At 39.5% G+C, this 21,421-nt stretch overlaps 1 protein-coding gene across 15 annotated transcripts in view; it reads right to left on the reverse strand.

Annotated features, from left to right (window-relative positions):
* The window catches only part of CELF2 (CUGBP Elav-like family member 2), a 374,712-nt gene that overhangs the window by 23,964 nt on the left and 329,327 nt on the right, over positions 1 to 21,421 (reverse strand). For all 15 annotated transcript variants that reach the window (XM_071734175.1, XM_071734168.1, XM_071734172.1 and 12 more), the window contains one exon: positions 16,572 to 16,706. In XM_071734175.1, the coding sequence (XP_071590276.1) occupies positions 16,572 to 16,706 (135 nt within the window). The remainder of the gene's footprint in view (positions 1 to 16,571; positions 16,707 to 21,421) is intronic.

The following is a 21,421-nucleotide window of genomic DNA, read 5'->3' on the forward strand; positions in this document are numbered from 1 at the left end:
TTGGGGAACCTGTATAACTCTCTTGTGTCAGCAAAGCTCTTGGGCTCCACAACTGCTCAGAGTAATGGGAAAGGAAGTATAATTCACTGTCAAATAGTGTTATTCTATATTTATGGCTTTTAGTTGTCCAGATGACAAAAACAGATTGGATACCTACTGAATTTGTAAATTGGTTTTTACCAGGTTCCCCTGCCACCAAATAAATTAGAAGGAAACATTTCACAACTCCCTCCATCCTCCACACCAAAACATTGCTGTTCTGAATCGAATCACTTCATAGTGCTGCTTAATAAACAGTAGGCATCTGTCTCCAGGCACTTAGACAGCTTGATGTACAGAGCTGTAGTGCCACCAGGAATTGCTCTCTCTGTGCTACCAGTGCAACAGCACTTGGTACAACAGTGAGGAAAATCAAAACACACAAAAAAGTGCAAATGACTTAGGCTTCTGGTGTCACTCTGTACAGAGTACATCATCTATCCGCATTTGGTCTGTTATTTTTTATACTGGGAATTTTATTCTCATGTCCTTTAAACCTATATATGTCAGGGACTCAATACATTTCTGGGGCTGTATTAAGTGAGTTAGCTCATACTGAGGCTGGAGAGATTCAGCAGACTGGAGCTCTAACCTGATGAATGCTGGCTGGATATACAGAAGCTGGTGAAGAACAGAGCTGCTCCTTACCAGCTGCACCGATCATTCCCTCACAATGTTAAGCCCTGTATAAACATCAGAACATGATAGATAAGATTTTGTCTACTCAAAGGAACTTTTTCCTTTCTAACATCAATCATTGGAATAAGCCGATGGCTTTCTCAGAGGCTGTTGCTCAATCAGAGACTATTGGCAGGAGTTACTGGGTTGAATCCTTTGGCTGCTGTTCCAAGATTTCAGACAAAACATTCATGATATTTCCCACTGACCTAAAAAAATCTACTAATATGTGAAAATAATACCACAACGTTGTATAAGGAGGTCAGGACTTGTCCTCTAACCTATAGAAAAATCTCTTTCCTGCAGGTATGCTGTGTACTGGTCACCTGTTGCTCTTTCCATCCAGGCCACATACAGAAACTTTACAGAACACTTTAGCATCTCCAGGCATGAAAGACGAAAAGGTTAAAAAATGTTCATTTTACTATTAGAGGTCCTACCATTTCTTCTTCATTTACCCCTCTATTCCCACATTTCTGTCTCACAGCCTTCTCCCTTTTTTTTTTCCATACTCAACTCCACTTTAATAAGTAAACAGAAACCTTCAAGTAATACAAATAATGTAATTAAGAAGCTGTGAAATGGAGAAAGGCATGGCTGCAGCCTTCCCCCAACACACCCCGGATCACCCCTAGCCCCTGTCATTTGATCTTACTGTGCTTCCTCCATTTAATTGCTGAGATTTTAGCTATCAATCAGTCTCATTATGAATAATGGGTCTTGGCCTTTTGTTAACATGTTAACAGAACTTGCTTTGATACAGAGAACATTTTCACCAGAGTGGGTGCTCTACTCAGTACAGACATTTGTGTTTAACTAGCAGTGTTGCATTCATAGAGACTTTTAAGGCTGGAAGAAGGCTTTTTCAACTATTCTCAACACATTTATTTCTGCCTGTAAAAGGTTGTAGCACCTTTTAAGCCAGATTTTTTAAAATAAAAATCAAAACTAGCAATGAGCCATTTCTATTTTCGTTTAAATAACATTTCAAAACAGCTCCTAATACCTATGCCAGCCTAGAAAAACAACTGGTATTAGCATAGAAACTTTGGGCCAGCTGATTTCCACTGAGCTATGATGATTTATATCACTTGGATTTACATCAGCTGGAAAACCAGATTCAGGATAACAAGGTCTAGGAAAGGCAGTGATGTGTAAATACTTCTTTGGCTTTGCTGTGCACATTGTGGATGGGATCAATTTCCCTACCTTTGGCAGCCTCATTGTTAGTTTAAGCTGGTCTAGTCAAAAGTGTTCTCTCAGAATGTCTCTGAGCCTGGAAGACCTGCAACTCAAACAACCTGACTTTAGATTTCTGTCTCAGTATGGGCTGCACACTGAGATAGAACTGAACTGCACTCTGGTAGTGCCCCTCTTCCACTGATGGAGATGGTTAACTCAAAGCAGACACAGGACACAGAGGGAAGAAATGTGCTGTGGGATGGATTCTGCCCTTCCTGTTGGCCATGTGTTGTTACAAGGAAGTGATCTGAAAGCAAGGGATCTGCCTTCATCTTGCCCACGGAACCCATGCCAAACCATGAAAATTCAGGAGTTTGAATGTAAGCACTTCAACCAAACCTTGGATTCAGAGAATTGCAGGATGCTGGGCAATTCTGAGTTAATCTGCAGAAAATGTGCACTCTTCTGCAAAGCACACCTTGTCAGAGCAAGGAACCAGGCAGCAGGGACTCACTGTTAGGATTTAGGTCATATAATTAGGATGTCCTTGTGCAAGATGAACTAAACTACTCTATGCTATTGGTGCCTCTCTCAGTTCTGCCTCAAACTTCTTGTGCTGACCTGGATAAAGCACTCATGCTTTTTTGCTGCAAGACAGGGCTAATTATGCTTCTTCCCAGTTGCTGGCTTGTCTCTTAGAAAGCTGTATTTTAGAGGCACAGGCACATTTCTGTCATACCTATTTACTTCCCACACCAAAGATCAAGGAGTGCCCTTGATAGGGCCTCTAGGTGTACTGAAGTAAAACCACAGACCTATATCTCTGTAATACAGCCTTGGGCAAATCCCACCCCTCTCATGTCTCAGGGCCAATTTATAACATGAATCCTCTTCCCCAACAGAGGAGATCAAACGGAGGTTCCAGGGAGGCTGCCTGAGCACTTGGTGATGAAACAAAGTACCAGATAAACATTCCTCACTGTTGCTCTGAATAAAATGAACTATTCAAATCATCCAAGTGCCACTATGATTGAGAAGAGAGATGGTTTGCAGTGTGTAGTTGACCCCAAACTTTGCTTAATTTTTTGGTTAATGTCCAAGTAATAAAGAATCCCAATGACTTCTCAGTAGTCATATACCACAGAAAAAAAGGAGACTCTTGGAAACACCATACTATATAAGCTAACTTGGTGCTACTGTAGCTTGTATGCTATTGTATGTACAATAGCAATATGCTATTGTATGTATTGTATTGGTGCTTGGTGTATTGTATTGTATTGTATGGGTGGTGATGCAAAGGCTCCATTCCTCTTCACTTTGTCCTATTCCCTTCCTCCTCTTCCAACACTGGCATGGTGTCTGGAAATGATCCACAGTCACGCTGCAGATCCAGGACTAAGGTATTAAGAATATCAAAGACTCAAGAAGTCTCAAAGACTTTAAGTGAATTTTCTTTTTGGAAACTATTTTAGGTTTAGGGCAGGACTAAAGGAGAGTACAAAGAAAAGCAAGAGCAGCTTCAGCTCTTTGCCTGTGTGTAGGGTTGCTGTAGATCTTCACCCACCCCATCCATGTGAGGAGATATTTCTGGAGCAGAACCAGCTTTCTGGTGCTGCAGAGCCTAAGGGCAACTCCAAGACCAACTTATCTAGTCTGGGGCTTTCTACAGGGAGATAAACAACAGTAACTGTGCCAGCCCTGCTGACAGCTTTCCTTCAGGCAGCTCTCCATTACCCTGCACAATTGCCTGACACAACCTAATGCACAGCACAACAGGAAGCTCAACTTTTACTTTGGTATCACTACCTTGCTTCTCTGTGTTCTGGTCACACTCTGCTTAGTCAGGTGTAGAGGATGTGCCTATGTTCAAGAACAAACCATACCTCTCCACTGTTAAACCACAACTTGGTTCTTGTTGTTTTACTTAATGAAGAGTTTAAATAACTGTGTTCAAAGTACTTATTTTGCTCTGGTTAAGACAATATAGTAGTGCACCAGGGAACAGTATTAGCCAGAAATTTAAGGTTCAGTATCTCTGCAACTTTAAGCATGAGAAGTTGCAGAGAAAACATGTTCTCTTTTGGGGCAGACTCCTGTCAAACCTATATTGGTGGCTGTCCGAGTCCAGAATCCTCTTTTTTTGTACTGCATTTGGGTGTATTTCTGATTTTCTGATGCTTTCTTGAGCTCAATGACTCCAAGGGCTAAATAAAATAGATCTGATTTAATCTGCTCCTGACTAAATGGCTGTCATTCAGAGGGACACAGAGCTGGCCAACAGGAACCTTATGAAATTTAGCAAGAAGATGCAAAGTCCTGCACCTGGGAAGAAATAATCCCTGTTAGTAACACAGGGTGTAGATGGATGGGTTGGGGTGAAGCCCTGCTGAAAAGGATGTGGAGGGGTCCTGGTGGGAGGTGACCAGGAGCCAGCATCATGCCCTAGCAGCAAAGAAAGCCAACAGCATCCTAGGCTGTTGGAGCAGAAGAGCCAGGATACCAGGTGATTTTTCCTCTTTACACATCACTTGTTAGATCACATGTAAATACTACATCCAGATGTGGGCTCCTCATTGCAACAAATACATTGATCAGCTGCATGGAGCTGAGTGGAAGGCCTGTGAGATTGTCAGGGGCTGGAGCACTCACCCTGTAACAAGCTGGACTTGTTCAGGATGGAAAAGATGTAGCTTCAGGTGTACCTGAAGCAGCCTCCAAATACTTTTGAGGAGGTCATCAGTGAGACAGAGCAGGAGTGCATACTGGAAAGATGAGAGGTTAATTGAAGCAAGAGATGTTCAGTCCAGATACAAGTAAAAAAAATCAGTACTGTATTGCCAAACACTGGAATGGATGACCCAGATTTCCCAATTGTTCTCCCTAGAAGTTTTCAAGACCTGAGTGGATCAAGCTCTGAGAAACCTTATCTCACCTCACACCTGACTCTGGAGGTGGTTGGACTACAGACCTCTTGAAAGCCCCTCCAACCTTGATTGGCCTATGAACCTATGAAAAGTAGAACAGTGAAAAGCAAAAGTAGAAAAAGTCTTGTAGCACTGAGGAAGAATGAAAGAAAGCTGAAGAATAAGGATGTGTTGGCTGAAAACTGAACAGGAGATCTAGCTTCTGGTTTTGGGTCTGTATAGAGGAGCAGGGGCTGGTACCAAATACACTACTTAATTCTGGGCTGTGCCTCTGATTCTAGTCTGTCACAACTGTGTGTCAAATTTCCAGGGCTAGATCTAACAAAAGGAAGTCCTGACATTGTGTGATTCCTTGAGATTTTAGATCCCTCTTAGTTTCTTTCAGGTTTAGCAACAGGAAAATGAAAATAAAATTGTAGGGGAATGGAAAGAAAGATATGAAGAAATTATGCAAAAGGAGGAAATGCAGTAAGAAAAAAAAAAAATTTCAACTCTTCTGCCATATCCCCAGTCAGTGGCACAGAGAAACTTACATGAGTTGGGGACAAATGGAAACGAAATATTAAACCCAAAGTAGAAATGCCTAAATTGTAGCAAGCTGAATATAAAATCTTTGTTTACTACCCAAAATCTCTTGTGTAAACAGAATATTCCTTTGTCCCTTTGCAAGTACAAGAGGGATAATAAAGCTAAGAGACAACACTGGGTTTAAGGATAATCAGATTAAAGCTTCATTCTCTGCTTTTTTCCTAATCATTAGCTGCAAACCCCACCAACGTTTGGAACAATGTCTTGAAACTATCTAAACAAGATGAACACCTGAGTGAAATAATAGAGATATTAGCCAAAGTTTAGCTGTGTTGGACAAAAGCTATGCAATGCTTCCAACTTTGGTGTGATTTACATTATCTTATTTTGGTTGTGATACTCTCTAAAAAAAGAAAGGCACCCAGCTCCACGAGCTGGGGAATCTGGGGAATTTGGAGCAATGATCTGGTGTTACCTGGCACTCTGGCCAGATTTGATCTTACATGTTTAAGATTGATCAATTAAGGTCTGTTCTCTGTACACTGCACTAACAACAACTGGTTGTTAAAGAGATGGAGCCCCCAAGCATTTTTAAACTCATGAATTAAATGTCTCTTATGGAAAACAGAAGCAATTCAAGTACAGTAATGATGGAGCTTATGAAATGAGAAGTGCAAACATGGGTGTGGGGGAGAAGAGGTAAGTCAATCACACCACCCATGTGACATTGCTCTCAGGAATTTGCAGTTGAATTTCTGTCTGAAATGAGCACATTCTACGGGCTCTGACTGCATAAGGAACATTTTAAAGGGGAAGAATAATTAAGCGATGACAGAGGCATCATCATTATTAGATAATCACAACCCAGGGGCATTAACAAACGTTGAGTGTCTCTAATCCCATGGGGTCTAATTATTCTGTGATAATAACCACACCTCCAAGTTTTAATTTATTCTTGTGGAGAATCTGGAGGGGGTGGGGGGAAGGGGGGCATTTTAATATTTTTTATGAAAGAAGATGCAGTTGGCCTTTCAAAAGGGCTCATCAGTATTCTAATCTAACTAGCACATGTGATAGGCATTAAACTGTCTGCACCTCACAGTTATCTTCAGTCAATCCCAGTATTCATCCTTTCACAAACTGGAGGTCTCCCAGTTGCTAATGTAGCACCAGCATGCACCAGTTCTGTTTCTTGAGGCAATTTTTGGCAAAGAAGAGGTGAATTTTTCTAGTCCAGGGAGGTTAAATCTCTGTAAGATGCTCTGATAAACACATTGCCATTGGTGTGGAGAGAGAAGTAAAAACTTGCTCATTTTCTGGTATCTTGGAGGTGCTGTCTGACATGTCAAAAAAGGAAGATTCCAGTAAGTTTAAGAGCTCTGCTTGTACTTAGATAGAATAAAATAAAAGTGACAGATGTACTCCAGGGAAAGAACACCAGAAAAGCAAGAGAGTAAGAAAGAATCAGGGGGAAATGAGAATGACACTATAGAAAGACATACACTAATACCACAGCCTTTCACAAATAAGTCAGTGTCTCTCTACTTCTTCATTACTCACAGGTGAACAATTCCTATGAAAGATTACCCATGACTTCTCAGGGCACAGAAAAAGAGAAGCACCAGTGAGGAAAAGAGGAAAAGAGAGCAGCACACACTCAACACCAGGTTGCTTCTGTGTGCCTGTTCACATGCAAAGGAGGAGAGAGACTGTCCCCATGGCAAACCTTTCAGCAATCCTTTTGGCTGAAGCTGGCTTTTTGAAAACAGCTTTATGTTTTACTAAGTCCTTTGAATACATTCACTTATTAAAAAAACCCAGACAACAAAAAACCAGGGAGGTGAACCAAGTCATTCAAATTCTTTGCAAATTGAGAAGTCAAGGACTTCAAGAACTAACTTTGGCCTCATAAATGCAAACTCTTCAGTTGTGCATGGACCTGTGAGCCCTGTGAGCTTGAGACAAGTGAAAATCAGGGTCACTCATGTTAATCACTTATGTCATTTATATTAAAGCCTAATGTGACACTTTTGATTGCCCTGAAATCACAGTGTCTACACCAAGGACCTTCCACAGCAGTGTAAAGGAGGAGAAAATAAAGCATGCAAAGGCACTGCAGATACGCAGACAAAATTATCCACTGGCTATTTTTGTAGGTTTCCAGTCCTACTTACTCTAAGTTTCCTCCAAACCTATCTGTCCAACAGAAGGTATTTTAGGAAACAAGGGTTTATTGATTGGAAATGTCTTTGTGAATCTAGGGTATTGTGTTTAAGGGTACACGTTCCTGTGAGATTATGAAGATGGAGAGAGAGTAAAAAGCAAGTGAATAGTCTGAGCCAGTTCCACACTGATACTTCTGTTTTGTTGAAAAGTCTTGCTCAGTAAAGACCTTCCACCTCTAGGGTAAACTACAAGTCATACATCCTGCTTCAGCACCATGCCTGCAATGGATCTTGTGATCTCCCCAGCAGACCACAACAATAAATCACTTTTGGTTTGGGATGGGAAGTACTTTAAGGAGGGGTTGGGGAAAAGAGTAATAGGCCACACTGGACTGGCATGGGTTATACCTCATGGCTGCCCATTAGATACTTCTCACTGTTAACACAAACTGGAATAAAATCAAACTGAAGCCTCACAATATGAAACAATAATTACTGAGCATTTATGACTGTTTTACTCAGTAGTACCCAGGGCTGTGAGCTGTGTTCACTGGAGAACCACTGAGTTCACATGAAAAAAACCAGAGAATTAGAATATCTACAGGGAACTTCCAGATGTGCTCTCATGTTTATCACTGCTATCTTACACAAGGTGCAGCAAACTATTATTCAGGGATTTGTGCCCCAAGACTGAAACGACCACCACTTCATCATCCAACCACTTCTAAAAGACTTCCCAAGGAATTTTTGCTCTAGAATCAATAAGAATCTGCTTGAAGCCAGGATCTCCTGCCTGGAGCTCAGGTTCCTTCACACTGCTCTTCCGTACCTGCAACCTCTCGGACTTACTTCCACCACTAAGTGGTGACAATAAGTGCTAGTAAGCAACAACTAGTAGCAACTCTCCAGTAGAGTTCAAGCCTATAGGTCAAGGCAAGCACTGTTTTTGTTGCAAGAGCACTAACCACAACTGTATGTGGCAATTCAAATTCTATAGTACATGGGAGAGGATGACCTGATTCACCTTCATTTTCACCTCACAAGTACATCTGTCTTAAAATAAGGCACCCAGTCCTTAGGAGATGTTTGCCTTTCCATTGTTGCGAGATGTGACTAAAAGATTTGTTTACTTCAGACACTTAGGAGCCCTATCCATGGTATTTTAGAAGAGAGATGAAATAAACTATATACTGAAAGTTTGAGTCCGTGGGTAAAGGAGTTATGATTCCAGAATGTGCCTGAATAATAATTTCCAAGGAAGAGAGGATTTTTAGTGGGATGTGCAGGCACAACCTCATTGTAACAGCACACCACAATAAAAAGTCATTTCCCTCTGTAAACAGCAGAATTCAAGGATTATCTTGTGTCCATGTAAAATTTCTCAGCCAGGTCCTTTGCAGACCATGTGTAAAGTCATATGTAGTTCAATGTGTCACTGCTTCTTTTTGTTCATACAGCACATTTCTGTTCTGTGAAAAGCAAAGGCAGTTAAGTTTCTTTGGTTTTAAACTCATGCAGCTGTTGATATTTTTGTTTGGCCAACACATAAAACAAACCAATGGCCCCATACTTAAACAACTACCTCTTTTCAGAAAATACTGAAACAATTAGGTAGAAGACATTTATAAACTCCAATTCCCAGTATGTTCCACAATTTATCCTACCTTAGGAAAACAGACCATAGGTACCCATGGACATGTGCACAACACAGTATAGTTGAAGGAGCAATGCTGACAGTCATAATCCTTAAATAGTTGAAAGCTTATTCAAGTGCATGAGTTTTGCTAAGATTTATGTTATTTCCTGAATATTATGAACTCCAGCATTTTCTGGGCTTAGAACTTCTTGTAAAATATATAGCATATAAACTCACATATCTACCTGTGTAGCCAAGCTGATAGTATCATGTTTCTTTCATTGAAAACAACCCTGAACAAACTTGAAATAGTACTTCCAACAGAGAGAAAAATAGCTTTTTTACAATCTGAGATTCTTGTGGCTTGAAACAGGTATTAAGAGTGGAGTAGAGAGATACTTTCAAAATAAAATGTATTACAAAGTGTTACTTGTATACTGCAAACAAAGTAAATCCTTAAATGTGCTAAAGCAATAAATTTAATACTTTAGGAAGAAGATAATGTAATAATGTTTAAAAAACAAACATGTTTCCTGTTGAATTAGATCCTACTAATCCATGGTTTAGTAGTGTACACTGCTTCCTAAAAAAAAAAAAACACCAAAAAAAAAAACCAACCTCCAAAAAAATTAACCAGCACAATGCTTCATTGAAAAATATGCTGTCCTTCAGCATACAGCTTCAGTATTTATGCAATTCTGAGGAAAGAGTCAGAGATTCCTGAATTATTAATGTTGATTCTAAAAAAGAGGCAAGGAGCTTTTGCAAAATGTTTCTGCAGCCTCACACCCTCCTTCGGTGACAGGTTCTGCCCACCCTAAGCCCAGTTATTTAGTAACCAAACTTTGTTAAGACCCCTTGGACTGAACTGATGCACACCTCCATCGGCATCCTCCAGGTTATCCCTGGCTTGTTTTTCCAAATGAGGAGACCAGGGAGAGACAGGGCTGTCCCAGGGAGGCTCCAGAGGAATTCATCCCCTTTCGCCCCTCCTTTTACTGAGCTGGGAGCGTAGGAGAATTTTGGCCACGATTCCTGCTCTTTTTTCTTTAGTAACTTGTGACATTTTGAGACATTATTAAAAATACAAATATAGGTCAAAAACGTATGCCCAGTTTCCTATTTTTTGGTTCCAACTTGTGTTTGGATGCTTGCTTCTTAGGGGTGACCTTATTACCAGATGGGCTTAGTACCAACGTATTTCTCCTAGAAGTAGCATAATCCTGGGCACTAAGCACAGTCAAAATCAATTCACATATTTCAGAACCTAACCACAGGGCTGGAAACTAAACACTACGTGGGTAAGCCCAGCTGACACACCATTCAGAAATACACTTCTTCCATCTCAAATCTCCTTGAACTATGCAGTCAAGTGACAGGCACTGGGTGGTGGGCAAGCTAAGGCAGAATTTTCTTTCATGGCTTCCTTGCAAATAGATACTTTTTAAAAATTGGTGCTGAGATGAGAATTAAGGCATTGGACTTCTTAGTGCTCAGAGCATGAAGATAACGGTGCTAATAATGTAACTAGATTTAAACATGAAACAGATTAAACAGAAACATTTGAGATGTGAAAATCATACACTTGAGTTGTTTAAGCATCCATTCAGGGTATGTGTACAGTATGTATACTGTATTTATAAACATTTATTTAGCATAAGTGTTATATTCATTAACTCTATCTTTATTGTAAAAATAATGAACATCATACTAGGGAAGTTTCCTGTGTACTGCAAAGCTAATACAGCTGATTTTAAATGATTTTATAAAAACGGAATCTGCATTAATTCCACATGAAATGGTATGAAATAATCAATTTGTACTGCAGCATGAACAGTGCCATTCTGCATTTAAAACTGATCTTTGTCAACATGAAACATCTATCTCAATTCCTTCTTTATCAAACTGTCAGACCTTCCTACACACCTACTGCGAGGGTTATTTTTGGATCATCCTGGAAGCAAATCACAGCCATCTCAGTGGGTGTACTGGCCTCTAACAAAATGTCACGGTGGCAGCCGTGCACTGCTGATTGGAGAAAAACGTATTGTACCAGAGAGAACAAAAAGAGAATCTACTAACAATGATTATTTGAACATTCTCCACTGCTTCTCAGCTGAAGCATCTTGTATATTCTATAAAATCTCTAACATCTCAACAATTGTGTTCACAACATGAACGCATTCAAATAACAAAGACAATCTTCACGCTATGTTAGGGAGGAGAGAAAATAATGAACCAGTGATGCTAACTATGGGTTTTAATTCTCTGCTTTTAGCAGGGGGAAGTATGAACTAATTCTTACAGGACAGGCACTTTTAGCAGGATTTTTTTTCTTTGGGGGTTTATTCTATACTTCACAGACTTTCTTTTTTGGGGTTATTATTTTTCAATGTCAGCATCTGCCTGAAAATGAGTAGTTTTAGACTTTTGTGCTTAGGAGTGCTTCTTTTCAAAAGAAGAGTGAATGGCTGAATTCTGACATAATATGGCAAAAGCTGAGCTGGAATTTAAGAGGTCGTTAAAGAAAAATGTCTTACTTTCTACATTGCCTTTTTTTTTCTGAAGCATGAACAGCTAGTTCAGCTGTGTGAATAAATAACAGTTTAGAGAATCAAATAATCATGAAAATGTCATGGAAAATCAAGGCTCTGAAGTCTGAAACTGAATTAGCTTCTGGTTAAGCAATTCTATCCCCCCACAGCTCAGAAGTTATATTGTGTATGTTTATGCAGATAATTTTGGATTGATAATTAGATGTTTTGTCTCTCTGTTAGCACATAGAAGGGCTTTGCTACTGGCTACTAAAAAAAAACATTCCTGCACGAATTTTAAGAAACAAAATTGAAACGAAAGTGCCATAGGCTGTGGAATCTCCATCCTTGGAGATATTCAAACTTTGAATGGACACAGCCTTCACCAGCCTGCTCTGAATGGTCCTGCTATGAGCAGGAACCTGAAGCAGAGACTTTGGGAAGTGTCTACCAACCAATGTGGTTTGGTGACTCTAATGCTGTGGCATTAAATAAAAATCCATGGAGCAACAGAGAAGGGCAAGATGACAAAGAAAGCTGGTGTCTGAAACTCAACTTCTCTACTCCTGTGTGCACAAAACATTTTTCTGGTGTGGCTTTTTGCAAAAAGATCAGGAGCTTCGGAGCTCCTTGTATCAGGAAATTTTTTACAGTGCTGATTCAACCTTGTGCCTCTCAGGATAGTCAGGATAACCATGATAATCCTTGGGAAAATTAAGGTAGAGGGTCAACTGAGGCAAATTAAATGTCAGACAGTGTTAGAGGCAGATACCCTGTTTCTGAGCTTGTATGGCACTCCTTGACATCCACCTCCAGGCCTGCCCACCACCCACTGAATTAACCATAAATCTTTTCATGCTCTGGAGAAACAGTCTCCCTGCAAGCTCTTTGGTTGTCTATCAATTTGCTGGACTTGTCAAGGGCAGTCTCTGGAGGACAGGACAAGGTTCCTGATACTCAGCTGAGATTCATCCTGTCTAAATTGAGAAATTTAGAGTGTTAATACCTACACCTGAGGCAGCTGCTCCAAAATCCCTTCCCTGTTAATGAGAAATGCAAACTTCCATGGCTCAACTGTGAGTTGACACTGACTGGCTCAGACAACCTGGAGTAAGGTGAAGCTACCCCAGCCCAAATCCTTGTGTTATGAAATATACAGGCACCTGCCTTTAAAACAGGAAAGTATTCCAAGTGAGTGAAGTGAAAAGAAAGTGAAGAATTTATTAACTAAGTAGAGGTGATTAAAGTAAATAAAGGAAACAATTATCATATCAAAATAAAAGATAAGACAGATGATTAAATGAGTCTTCAAAAGACCTGTGAGAAACTCAAGAAAGACATAATATGCATTTACCTGGATTTTATTCTTTCATTATTTCATTTTCATTTTTGTTCACCACCATCTGATAATTGCAAGAAACAGTTACTTTAACCATGGGCAATTTAAACCATTTTAATTTTTTGCCAGGGCCAAGAGACAAAAGAACCTATTTATTGCCTGAGGGGATTTTTACTAAAATGAAAGTTTAATCTTTCATGTTTTTTAAGCAAAAGCTTTTAAAAACCCATTTCTAACAATGCTGTAGGGAGAGACTTCCATGGGTATGCAAAATTGAAATTATAAATTTACAATTATAAAAAATTAATAGTTTGGGGGATTGCATTGTCTCTCATCTTTCTGAATGAATATTGTTTCAAGCTTCAGAGAAAGTATTTAGCACATGGAGGAGAATGAGTGTCCTCAGACTCTCTTGCAGTCAAAGCCAGTTAGTAAGAATGGATGAGTGAAAGATCATTGGAATTTATTTTATTGGGAAATGTGGGACTATATGAAGTTTAAAGAGCAGTTTTGTACAGATTGAAAGGTCACTATTAGGTGCTGATTTTTTTTTTTTTAATTTTTTTTTTTTTTTTAATATATTGCAACTAGAAGCCAGCAGCAAAACCTGACATCCTCAAATATCAGATGCCCTGCTGGTTCCTCACTTCCTGGCTTTCCTGTTGTTCTGTATTGCCAACACATCAAAGTCAGCCTCACCAACATCCCCTTTGTAAGAGTTCAATACATTGAAGGTTGCTAAATCTTATCTATGTAAAACTAAGCTGCAAGATGAATTTTAACTGTAGAAACCACATTCTGGGGCTCTTATGACACGTGTCTACAAAGGACAGAACAAGAGCTCTTGGTCAAAGATTGATTCAGGAGAGATCTTTAGGAGAGATATTGTTATGGATGGGGAGAAACATGCATATGATATATGTGGCTTCCATGGCTTAAGGCATATTAAAAGTACATGCTCATGTTCATTCTTGTCCTGTGCAGTATTTGGGCTTTAACATCACCTAGAAAAGGATAAAATTTAAGCCTGTAACCTTTCATTCTCCTAATTTTGGGCAGTTTTCTGAACTGAGAAATATTAATTTAATGCATTATCTGGAGAGACACAAACATTTCTTCCTGGGCCGAGCACAGGCTTTGAAATCAGACAAAATAATTTACGCTTATGACACACAACAAACTGAAGTGTTCTATTAAAAGAAAACTAGGCCAAAAAAATACCCTCAAGGCCTCCAGATATATACACACATTGAAAGGCAGTTTTAAATGTTTTCTGCCAACATATTTCAAGTTTTAATGGAAATACTTTGAGCTACTATGAAAAGCTTTATCAAACTAAATTAATTTTCCATAGAGCAGAGAAGAATCACTGAAGATATTCAGGTTTACAAAATATTTAATAGGGTGGAGAATGTGGAATGAGATAAGAAAGGTTAAACTGAAGGACATTTAACAAGGCTTGATTTTAGGTTGGTTGTGCAACATAAATAGGTCAATGGACCTATTAGATAAAGAATTTCTCTGACATACCAAGTTGTCTAATATTAGAAACACTTGTGTACAGCTACTATCCTTAAGACTTTCAAAAGCAATTGGCATTCTGAAGACACTATTTCAAAAGCTAAATCTCCAGGGGTTTTTTTGAAAGTAACACAATGTGTTAGCTAAAATAATTAATTTCTGGAAAAACCTTGGACCTGCTTGACTATACTACCCTTGGTAATCTTAAGCTCTAGTTATCCTAAACCAATCTCTCCAGGCCAACTGAAGTACCTTTCTAACCACTTGCCTCTGCAGACACAGACATCAGATAAAACTGCATTCCAGGTACTCAAGGAGCCTTGAGACCAGATTAAAAGAGGGATCCAGCCTATCCTGGCAGGCTGGATAGGAAGACTGTGCTGCAGGGGGAGAAAGAAAACTGTGGACCTTAAGAATTAATCTGAGTCCTGTGCTAACATGGCACAAAGAGCATGACAGAACCATGCTGCACCTGAGGTTCTGCTGCAGAGCAGCAATGATATGGGAAGTTCATTTCCAGCCCTTGAACCACAATGCAGTACATGGAGTTGTCCTGAGAAGTCAGCATGGCTCAAGAAGTGCTGATCACCCTCTGGGAAGACAGACCACCCAAACATCCAAACTTTAGAGATATCAGAGAGCATGGATGAAATGCAACATTTCTGCTCCTATACATAGATGACATTTAGACAGGAGCAGCTCAGCAGAACTGACACTGAGACAAGCCTTTTGCAAAGGGTTAAGCTCCAGCTCCAGGATGGAGGGAAGAGATTGCTCAGGTGAAAAAAAATAGTATCAGAAACCCAAAATGATTTCTACCCAACCTGCTTCTCAGAGATGTAAATGGGTACTGTTTTTAGGTTGAGATGTGGCTCACACCAGACATGGAGAAATGCTGCACAAGCTTTGTATTTAGCCAAGCTGCCTTCCATTTAACCTGTCCCCCAGAGAAACAATAAAACTGTAATACAATGGGAAGAGTTGGCCACCTTTAACACCTGGATCCAGACTCTCTCCCAGTTCTACTGTGCAATGAAGACTGTTTTCCTTACTACTGAGCTTAAACTGCCTGCCATGGATTACTCTTTCATGGGGAATAAATACACAGTTAAACAAGATTTAACACAAATGTTCTTTAGTGGTGTCTAAAATAATATGAATGTTTTTTAAAACAGCCATAAACACACTTCATGATGCAAATAATTATACCCTGCAGCTTTTATATAAAGAGACAGATTCTTGACTCGGCTACCTCACTGTAAATTCAGAGTAACTCCACAGAGTCAACATCTCTCTCTGGATTCTGGAGATGCTGTAGTGTTACTGAACTCTGGACTGACCCCAGTTTCTCTCTACAGTTTTGCAGACATCAGACATGCATGACTGAAAGTCTACATGGTGGTGATGGAGGCACCAGCACTTCCTATCCTGTCCCTTGTTCCCCCATAAATCTGTCTTCTGCTTATTGTCATGAAGTCAGAATCTGTGTTACTTGTGCAGCTGGTATCACTTCCACAGCTGTAATCTCAGTTTGGACCAGAAGAAAGTTCAACTTAAGCTACAGCAAGGAAAAGAGAAGGAAAAAAAAAAGGAAAAGGACTTCAAAAAATTCATGATGGGTGGAGGCAATATGTACATGATGTGCTGGGAGACCAAGATCTGCTTCTCCAGGATCAAGAACCACTGTAGTTGATCTTTCTGTAGGATGGGAAGGGTTGGCTCCTGTTCTGAATTATTTCTGGAAAGTGTAATTTAGCTTAAGGTTCCCATGGGATTACAATTTTCAGGTAGAATTTTGTAAGATGGGTTCACTTGGCTTTAATGGCCCCTGAAATGAGCCTGGAAAGGTGAAGATGCTCACACTGGACCACTAGAAAAATTACTTATTTGCTTAAAAACAACAGCAACAAAAACATACGCAGCTATTCAAAGGGAAATCATACACAACATGGAATCACCGGTTTAACTATCATCTTCCCATTTATTCTCATTTTTGTATTTTGAAAGCAAGCACTCTGCTCTTACCAGGACTTGTGAGGGCTCCCAGAGCACCAGTTGTTGTGGAGAGAGGATTTGCATTGGTGGTGGTAGCTGAGGTTTGGGCGGCGGCTGCTGCGGCTGCTAAAGTTGCCAAATTCTGTAGTTGTAAAGCGTTCATGCCTGCATGAAGAAGTAACAGGGTTAGGTAAAAGACACCATTAAAAAAGCTATTTTCAATGGACATGGAGCTTTGGATCTACCTTGCCAAGAGATTAAATTCTTTGTTCCCCCAACACCTACAATCTGGGAACCACCTCTTATGGTTCCTGAATAACATCTCTCACTTCTCCACCTTGGAGCTGAGAGGGTAACAGGAAAGGCACCAGCCTATAGTTTAGGAAAAAATTAAACCTGGTTTGAGCTTCTTCTGTAAGGGAAGTGTAGAATTAAAAGCAATTTAAACTCTGTGTGAAGCCCAGGTGCAATACTATTTCCTGACACAACAGGGGGTGTGAAGAAGATAACTATTGTTTAAAACACATTCAGGACAGGGTCATACAATTGGGATGAATACAATTTGTGTCCCGTGTCTCCTCTCTATCTACTAAAGCTACTCTGTGCAGTAACCAATAATTGTGCTGATTTTCCTTGTGATGGTTCATTTCTAAAGCCAGATATGGACTAAGAACATCAAATCAGCCTCAGCCTGATCACAGAGCCATCATTCAGGTAAGGACTTTCAGACCATAAGGTCTAGACTGTGATAGCAAGTCTACTCAAGTCATCACTCATTTCACTAGTTTGGAAGATGTGGGGGATATATACCTGCATTTCAATGAGGACCTTCAAGAAATTGATGCATTTAAATAGAAAAGGCTTTAACTTAGGTGGCGAGTAAAAGAGGACAAACAATAAAGAGATCTGATGTGAAATGGAAAAGAAGATGATTAAGGAAAAGGAAATGGCTTTCATTTGACTTAAATCAGAGGGACAGGAACCTTCCAATCCAGAGGCCTTTACAAGTACTTACCTTTTATCTTGGACTAGACAAAGTATTTAGGCACTTACTCTAAGGTGATCTGCTTCAGTAAGAGACTGAAATACAGATACAAGTTAGATGCTAGCATTAACCAGACTGGATCCTTCTGGGATACTCTGATTAGCACACACCTGTCCACAGGGGGATGCTCAGACTGGTATCTACATACAGACATGAGAGAGATTGCTTGGATGGCAGTGAGTGCTCATCCTCTTTGGTTTGGACACTTCAGGGAGATCTGTGCATGTTCTGTGAGCCCTCAGTAGAACTCACAGAGTGTATAAACCCAAAAGATTAAAGAGTTATTGTTATGTTCTTGAAGTCCTTATAGATACACACAAAAGGTTAAGTGATAGGAGGAACATCTTCATCTGAAGGAGAGCCCAAGTGCCTGGAAACTTGTCCAACTTTTTCTGAACTTTAGTTTGTCTAACAAGAGATACTCCTTGTCCCTGCACACTTTGTCAAACAACTTGGAGAAGATGAAAAAAAAAAATTAAACATAATACCTAATAAGTATGTTTGAGAAGGAAAAAAAATGCAATGAGGGAAAGGTATTTTCCAGGAACTGAGAAACCCTGCAGTAATGGAGAGTGACATTATTTTTGAAGGCATATCTTAGTACAACCAAAGAGCCCCATAAACAAGTATGACTGTCCCAGTATTAGGAACTCTGAGGTGAACTTTGATATAAGCCTCTACTTGTGAATAAACTCCCAAATTTAAATAAAGCATGTTACAATAGGCAGGTCAGGTCTCAGGTGGGGACCCAGCTTGGCTGAGGTTCTAATGCCTGTTCCTCAGTCAAATGCCCACAGTCAGCTCAGATATTGGTGCTTTTGAAAATGTGACATAATTGCTATATTCAGAGTAACCCTTTAGTTGATTGAAGAGCACTATTTTGCAGTCTGCACAATACACTTGGAGGAATTACCTGTCAAAAATAGCTCTTTCAGTTTTTTTATAGAGGCTAATCATAAAGTTTTTTTGCAAACCCTTGCAAACTGAACTGTTTTGCAAAGAGAAATAAAGCTACCCTAGTCACAAGCTAATAATAAACCAGAAAATTAGGTGTAACTACTAAATAATATAATCATGGGTTATTGTTGCAATGGTACATTGTGGGTCAGTCTTCTAAACCAGCTCTCATGTAGTTTAAGTGCTTAAAATGCAAAGATAACTGAAATGGCAAAACTGTATATTAATTACATGGAAATTTTATACATACTAAAGAATTAGATAGTGGATACCTAAATGAATGGAACAAAACTTCTTAAAACTTCTCAAATCTTGAACAAAGTCATCTTCTAGAGTAGGAAAAGTTGACTAAATATTTCAAAATCCTTTTATTTGTACTGTAATTCTAAAACCCGGTTTTGGAAGCAGCGTCATAATAACTAATAAATTTCTGAAACCAGAGATAATATGGAAATTCATAACTTTTCAAATCCTATTTGTGGTTTACCTTGATAAGTTTTCAAAGCACAATTCAGATAGAAATTCAGAAAGGATCATTTTAATTTTCTCTTTTTTTAGTTACTCAGTTGAACTACAAGCTTGCCTCATGTGTAAATTTATCTTTTTAATTTTTTTTTTTAATTAAAAAAATCCTTTTCCTTCACGAGTAAGATTCTGCTAATTATTTTGAACAGGATTTTAGGTATGGAGAAAACTTAATTTGGGGTCTAGCTTTTTGCAGACAAAACAAAGTAGTTCTCAAAATGAGATACAGAATCCATTTTCATTCTGGATTGATATCTAGGCCTCAGTTTTCATTTACCTTTTTCTTTCCTAAGAAATGTAAGTAATTCAGCAAAGAATATCCAGTGAACATGCTGGTCTTCACTGAGGTCATATTTAATGCCACAGAGATTTGGGGAAGCAGTGGGCTGCTCTCCACAATGACAGCATGGTTTTCTATCACCCACTGGTTACTTATTTATCAGATGGATCAGTCATAATCAGCTTATATTTTCTGTAAGGAGGTTTCCACTTTGGACTTTTAAACAGCACACATGGTAGGATTAAATAATAGCAAAAAAAAATCACAACAGAATGATACTAGAGGAGAGATGACAAAACAGCTTGCCCTAGATGAAATCCCATGTGCCTCTGGAAAACGCATGGACTTTTCTCCAAACCTCAGTTTAGAAGTAAATGGATTTAAGCAGTTTAATGCTGCTTATTCTATCACATTTTATGTGCATGGCTTGGCCCAGGCACGCAAGGCTGAAGAAGGTTTTGGAACAGGGAGGATGGAAGCTGGAGGGCAGCAGACACGCACTGTGTGACACTGAAGGAAAAGTCCAGCAGGCAAGAAAAAAGTCAACAGGCAGCAGAACAAACAACTGCTCTCTCTGGGCTCCTGACCCACTGTTACACCCATGCAGATTCAAACCAAACACTATCGTTGCCTCATCCCCCCCCAAAATATTTTTTTAATGGACATTTCTTGTGGAAGCAGAAGAAGAATCCATCAACTTGAAGAAAGAATTTCAACGCCAAAAAAAAAGATTAAGAGACAAGAGCCATGCAGTGACGAAGCTGTCTCCCCACCCAGTCTGTTTTACTGTAGAGGTGACTAAAAGACACTGGCCACAAACCAGCTCTGCAGATGTTATGGGGGGTCAGCTTCAGTGCCTTCAGGAAAACTGCTTGTCACACACATAAGAGCAGGAAAACAAAGAGCCCCAGTGAACTGAGCACCTGAATGAGACTGTCATCAAGGGCTTGTGGCACGCACTGTCACCCAGCACCATCTAGAGCTGGTTGTGTCAACAGGTTTATCACTTACTATGTATCCTCTTCAGGATCCTCTGTCTTCTCAAACATATAAAAAAATAACTCCTGTCATCACTATTTCACATTCCCCAGGCATTTTACCATCTCTGCTCCCTCTTTATTGGTTTCTCCTGTCAACTTGTCAAGTGCGTCAACATCCCACTTGTTAGGACAAACTCGGAGGAGGGAAACCAAATTATCTCAAGTCCCAGACCCAAAAAGCACTTTGCTTTCAAACGGGGATTTTTGGTTCAACTGAACTTCAGCCAAGGTATAGTTCTGTGGGACTAATCTGCTCCCTCATTCTCTCCCCTTTCACACACTGTCTTCACACATTTCACATCCTACAGCTTTTTCCAAACAGTCCCAAATCCCGCAACGGAGCCGGACCGCAAACGAGTAGATTGTTTTATTTGAAAGTGCTGCTCACTCAGCAAATGTGCTTCTCTCTGAAGAAATGCAAATTGCTTCACGCTGAAGAACAGCCTCATAGGCAGAGCTGTGCATAAAAAATGAAAATCCCCCTGTAGGGGAACAAAAACTTCAGGGTAAGGAATAACTCTTGATCTTCCTGATGGAGATGATGTTGGGAATTAAAGGGAAATGATTAAAAAAACAGAATCACAATACAGTTTGATTCCCTTTTTAATAACATGTATTTACCAGTGTGCTATCAGCTTGGCAAATATTCAAGATTGCAAGGAAATTCAACTTTCATTTTGTTATTTGGCAGATTAAAAAAACAATTAAATTATGTACAAAACAGATGCACAGTATGCCTTGCTTGAAACCTAAGATTTTAAAAAAAATATTTATAAGGATAAGGGCATGAAAATTTAATTTAATGTTCACCTTAGGTAATTTTGTGTCTTATTGTTCACTGCAATTACCATAAATCTACATATCAATAAGTGAGAACAGATGTCAGTTGTTACAAGTGCTTGCCAATCAGGCCTGTTAAAAAGTGACAGATGGATGGTGATAGAACATTCTCATAAGGCCTATTAGCACATTCGCAGGAAATTTTTGTAGTGCTGCACAGTCACAGATGCAGTTCTGTGAAAACACAGGGAAA

The sequence above is a fragment of the Heliangelus exortis genome, chromosome 1 (genome assembly GCF_036169615.1).
Source record: "Heliangelus exortis chromosome 1, bHelExo1.hap1, whole genome shotgun sequence".
Lineage (NCBI taxonomy): Eukaryota > Metazoa > Chordata > Aves > Apodiformes > Trochilidae > Heliangelus > Heliangelus exortis.